At 35.1% G+C, this 6349-nt stretch overlaps 1 protein-coding gene across 1 annotated transcript in view; it reads right to left on the bottom strand.

Moving 5' to 3' along the window:
• LOC106882595 (zinc finger protein 704) overlaps positions 1–6349 on the bottom strand; it is a 133579-nt gene that overhangs the window by 55349 nt on the left and 71881 nt on the right. Inside the window, exon 3 of the mRNA XM_052967172.1 lies at positions 5271–5500. Within this exon, the coding sequence (XP_052823132.1) occupies positions 5271–5500 (230 nt within the window). The remainder of the gene's footprint in view (positions 1–5270; positions 5501–6349) is intronic.

The raw sequence follows: 6349 nt of genomic DNA, 5'->3' as shown, positions 1-6349 counted from the left end.
ATATCATGGCAACTGTTAAAAATATCACTGGTTTAACCCTTCTTCTATTTAGATGTCTTTGAAAAATTTTACAAAGTGGACAAAGGACAATACAAGTTGAATTCAGAAGGGTTAAAAAAAAAATCTAAATTTAAAATTTTTCAATTTCTAGGAGAGGGATGGAGGAACAGAGGGAGAGAGAGAAAGAGAGGGAGAGAGAGAAAGAAAGGGAGCAAGAGAGAGAAAGAAAGGGAGCAAGAGAGAGAAAGAAAGGGAGCAAGAGAGAGAAAGAAAGGGAGCAAGAGATAGACAAAGACAGACAGATAAATAAGGAAAATTTACAATTTCTTTAATATTTTCCCAGTTATTAAAAAAATAACAAGAACACCTTGTTTTGACGATTTGGAAGGTGGAGGATGTTGTTTGAATCATTCAACCTGTACAATAATTTACAAAGAAAGAGCATATGTAATCAGTCTTTATACACATCTCAGTGCCTTCACACACAAACTGAACAGAACTGAGATGTTTATAACTTAATGGTTGATAAATAGAGGTCAATAAAATAAGTACTAGACTGAAATGAGTAGTGGGGTTGATGTGATCTATTAATGCTTTGAAGGTGTGCTCCAGCATAGGCACAGTCCAATGACTGAAACAAGTAAAAGAATAACATAAAATAATACACAACAGGTGTTGAATATAATTTTTAGCCATAACATAAACCCCCTACAGAGAAAAGTTACAAGCTACAGCATGAAAAATGAAGTCAGAAACATAACAATGCCATAAATAGAAAATCTTATGACTGTGACAATAACATAGATAATGTATTACTTAGATTAATAGTTGCAGATAAGACCAAAAGTATTGACAAGCTATGTTCTGTTTTTAGTCATTAATCATGTTTAAAGTATTGAATAGGATAATTTAATCTAATCAGTACACACAGAGATCAACATATGGTAGCAAAAGCCTAAATTGACTCTTATCAACATTCAATATAGAATTAACAAAATGCACACACATTCATTTTGATTGTTAACTGATTCTGAATTCAAACCCTGCAAGGGCTGACTAACTTCTGTCATTCTGGGATTGATAAAATAATTAATTAGGGCAAATATAACTGACTACAAGACCAAAGATTGAAATGCTGTTATTTCAAACTAGTTGTATTGCAGGAATAGCAGTACATAAAGTTGAATATTCAACATTATTGGAAGACCATGTTTCATTTTTATGTTTCAAAGTTTGGTTTCTGTAGTTTACAGAGTATAACTGAGTGCATTCTGTTACAGAACCAGCACAAGAGATGTTTTCCATGTAATAGTAATAACAACCCTTCCTACAATAGGCATAAGGCCTGGAATTTTGGGGAATGGTAGTAGTTGATTACATCGACCCCAGTGCTTAACTGGTGCTTACTCTATTGGCACTGAAAGAATGAAAGGTGAAGTTGGCCTTGCTGGAATTAGAAAGTAAAGCCAGAAGAAATGCTGCTCAGGATTTTGCCTGGAGTATAAACAATTCTTCCAGCTTGCTGCCATTGTAGTAGTAGTAGTAGTAGTAGTAGTGGTGTGTTTCTGTGTGTGCACACAAGTACTAATTTTAGGCACATGGTCAGCAGTTTTTGATGGGAGGGGTACTGTTGATACCAATGATACCAATATTTGACTTCTACTTTACTGACACTAGAAAAACGCATAACAAATTTTGCTTTGGTAGGATTTGAACTTGGAACATAAAGAGAGAGAGAGAGAGAGAGAGAGAGAGAGAGAGAGAGAGAGAGAGAGAGAGAGAGAGAGAGAGAGAGAGAGAGAGAGAGAGAGAGAGAGAGAGAGAGAGAAAGAGAGAGAGAAAAAGAGAGAGAGAAAGAGAGATGCACAAACAACAGAGGTATAAACAAGTACACCATTACACCATATTGAAAATAAAACAATCACTAATATTAAAAACACATTAATGGACAGTTTATTAATAAAGCTAACATACCTTCTCAATTACATGCCAATGATAAACTCATTAAATGCATACCTGGGATGTTGTCAAGATTGCCACACATACATACACACATATTAAATATTTCAAGTATTGTTAGGCAGTGAATCAAAGTCAAAGCAAACAAAACTCTTGTTCATAATATTTACAGAGTCAATAATGGAAAAAGGTATGGAAAAAAAAAAGTCTATTGAACAATCTCGTTAACAAGCATAAGAAAAACAATGTTTGTATGAACAAAAGCTTTGGTCAGTTCGTGCAAAATCAACAAATAAATAAAGATAATAAATAAAAATAATAATACAAAAGTGGCTGCTGGATTAACTATGTTGCACCAATGCATTGTAACAAATGAACAAACAACAACAAAAAAATAACCAAAGAGAAAGTAAATCTGGGAAAATATAGAATTCTATGATTCATTTAACTATTTATAGACTTGGAAAATACAGCAGATAACAACCTCTATATGGTTTCACCATCAAATAAATATATGTCATGGTGAATGGTTTGTAATTACTGTGCGGTTATATTGGAAAGATTGAGTTTTATAAGTGTTTAAATATGGGGTGTGTTGTAATAACACACATACACACACAAACATTAGCAAAAATGATTTTTATAACACACACACACTCACATTAACAAAAATGCTTCTTTTTATAACACACACAAAATGCAAACACACACTGATATACATACATACACATATGCACACAAATGTTACATGTATATATGCATGCATACATCAAACTACACTGAAGAGATCTATACACACAAACATATAGACATTAACATCACAGGAAGGCATATATACATACATATAGAAATAACCGCAATAACTTTATTACAACATAGCCTCTAAAATAAGTACTTGAAAAAAAATATTCTTTCATTAAATCCTTGTTTTTTTTTGTTTTTGCTTATTTGCAACTGTTATTTACTAGAAATAGCAGCCAAACTTTCTTTTAATGGTTAAAATGAATTCTCAGAGTTGTTAGAGTGTCAACAAAATGCCTTTATTCTGACACCTTATATTCTGAGTTCAAATATTGTTGAGGTGACTTTCATAATTCTTGGATAAATAAACAATGTGATTTATAAATAATGGAGAGTGAACTGAGGGAAGCATTAGAGTGTCAGAGAACATGGCTTGCTGTATTTGTTCTGGCTCTTGGCAGCCATCAAGATCTACTTGGGTGGCAGATTAAATCTGTTTACTCAATTTAACACCACCACTTGATCCTTGGGAGACTTTAGCAGAGTCTACTCTGTTGCAAGCACTCAGGCTGAATCTCTGGTTTGAGGATACTTTCCTCCCTCTTTCCCTTTCCTTCCTTCCCTCCCACCAGTCGTGAAAGCATTGCAAAGGGTCACGGGCAATGTCCTCGACTTCTAACAAAAAAAAAAAAAAAAAAAAAAAAAAAACATAAAGATAGGCCAATCGGTCATGGTTGAAATTCTTTGATCAGGAAGTGTATCTTGCTGTCAAATTCAAGTTAGAATGGAAAAATGGATGTAATAATAAATGAACAATGTCAAATTAATTGCAGAACTTCAGGCAATCCAACGAAGCTACACAAAGAAGATAGCTTCTATGCAGCATATAAGCACGTAGGTGAGAAAAATATGCCATAATATACATCTGGAAGATCCTGGAGGGACTTGTCCCAAACTTTGGCATCGAGAGTTATACTAATACTAGAACAGGGCAACACTGCATAGTGCCAATCACTCCAAATATGCAATCAAGATATAGGACAAGATACTGCAACAGCCTGGGCTTTAGGGGACCACAGCTCTTCAGTATCCTCCTGAAGGACCTGAGAAACCTGCATGGGGTGGATGTAGGTGTTTTCAGAATGAAACTGGACCTCTTACTGCCAAGTGTCCCAGATGAACCAGCTTCAGAGCAGGAAGTGCAGATGAGGTCAGCAGCATCAAACTCCCTCAAGCAGCAAATGTAAATTTCTAAAAAGAATTAATGAAGTAAAATTATGTAGCAGCACCAAATTGCAGTGCCTCAGCATGGCCACAACTTATGAGCTGAAACTAGATCAAATCAAATCAAATAAGTAAAATAAAACAATAAATCTGTACTGCTAGTCATCACATCCTCTCTCCTTCCATCCCACTCATATTTACCATCATCCACCCCACTGCCCTTGTTCACTATTCACTACCTTCACCCCTCTCTATCAGCAACTCAACTGTATCTCACTCTCTCCACACACTTTTTCTGTTCCTCTGCTCCAATCTCTCTTTTATTTACCTTTTTGTGCCTTGAGGGCACACTCTGACACTGCCAACTTCATCTCTGTTTCTAGCACCATCACAATTATTTCACCCACCCTTAAATAATTGTATAAGAACCATGTAGCTTCTATACAACGAAAATCCTGTTCCTGTCCATTATTTCATACTTTAACCTCTCAGCCTCCAGCATAAAGCTGCTTCGCTCACTACTATGCTCCCAGTAAAAGGAAAGTAAAAGAGAGGGAGTTTTTAATCTTACAAGTTACATGGTAATCTCACAAGCATTGATGCCATGAAAAAAAAAGTATCCAGTACACAATATAGTGCAATGGTTGCAACTGGGGTCTATTTAAGATTTTTGGGGTTCCATGTTAACAAAATAGTAAATTGGGGATCCAGAGTAGCATTTTAAGTATCCATGTAATGGTTTGATTTAAATGTATCTATTGCAAGAAACAAGTTTCTTTCTTTAACATTTTGCATAGTTTAACATATGCAAGTTAATATGTAAATAACAAAATAGGAATTTTGAAAGAAGTATCTATAAAACTAGTTTTTAAGCATCAAATGGCTATGGGGTTCCACCAGAATAAAATAGTAATCAAAGGAGTCCACAGATAAATAATGATCGAGAACCACTTATATAGTGGTTGGCATTAAGGAAGGGCATTCAGAACTGAGTGCCCTTCCTTACTGCCAAAGCACAAATTGGAGCACAGTGCAATCCTCGAACTAATCAGATCCTGTTGAACTATCCAACTCATGCTAGCATGAAAAACATTAACTGATGATGATCATGATGATGAACACAAAAGGAATATCTCTTCTCATGCAGTAAAAGGGTTTATATGTCATCAACAGTAAAGTACAGAATATTGAAAGTGCCATGCTTTACCATATGAATTATAGGCAGTACTGGACAAAAAGTTAATACATATTTAGAGAAAAATGAAAGAAAATGAGTTATTCAATTGTTCCTGAAATGGAAAGAAAGGATTGTGTTATTAATTGCAATTGAAAAGTTTTATCCTTACTTGTGCTTTCTTTCTTTTCAGCTCATCTGGAAATTCATCATAGTAGCTTCGAACATTTTCTTCAAGGTCCAGCCCTTCATCCTGAGGCCATGAGCCGCTAAGTCCTGTACTAGGAGCTAGAGGTGTGTTGTTTGAAAGAGGAGGGGATGGGTCACTGCGGTCTGAATTATAACTAAAAACACCGCTGCTAGTCAAACTACTTGATTGCTGGTTTTCAGGAAGACTCTGGCCTGATAAAGAGCAGAAGTGTAAAAAAAAAAAAACGGGAAAAAAAATTAATTGTAATATTAAAGAGAATTTATTGAATATTAAATATAAGAACAGATAAAAAATAGTAAAGAGAAATTTAATCATTTTACAAGCTATATTAATTTTCTAAAATCAATGCCTGAGCAACTGCCTTTTTTTTTTTTTTAACTAAGACTAAAGTATATGAACCATTATTTGACAAACTGTAAGGGTGAGCAATTGCTAATTATTCCGATTTATTCTAACTATTTAACAGTTGAAAGTGAAGAAGGATTAATGAGCTTTAGTTAAATTGTCCACAGAAAGTAAAATAATGAGAGCATGTTCAAATGTTGCTACTATACATATAAACAATTCTTAAGGCCAGTCCTGACTAAAAAGAACTGTGATCAAAGGCATTCTGAAACCATCCCAACTTTCTGTTTATCTAGAACTATATTATCTAATGTGCCATATGTATGTGTGTATATGTGTATATATATATATTCTAACTTGTGATTGTGCAATTTACCAGAGAGGGGAAGGAGTCCACATCATCTCGCCCAGATCAACCAGGGCCCTCGTGTGGAGGACAAAGCCTCTGACATAGCAGAACAAGTTGATGCCAGTCCCAGAGTAGCAAGAAGGAAGTTACTTCTTCAACCAGCCAACAACAAGCGGAGAAAAGATTGGGCCAATGAGATGGTGGAGAGGCCACTAGCATTTTGAGAAATTGTCATATTCTCTGATAAGCCCATATTTGCTGTATTTCCTGACAGTGGTCAAGTGTGGGTCTGGAGACTCTGTGATCTCAAGAATTTGACATGAAAAGATTGTTGCCAACAATGAAA

The sequence above is a fragment of the Octopus bimaculoides genome, chromosome 4 (assembly GCF_001194135.2).
Source record: "Octopus bimaculoides isolate UCB-OBI-ISO-001 chromosome 4, ASM119413v2, whole genome shotgun sequence".
Lineage (NCBI taxonomy): Eukaryota > Metazoa > Mollusca > Cephalopoda > Octopoda > Octopodidae > Octopus > Octopus bimaculoides.
This window is presented reverse-complemented; position numbering and strand designations above follow the sequence as displayed.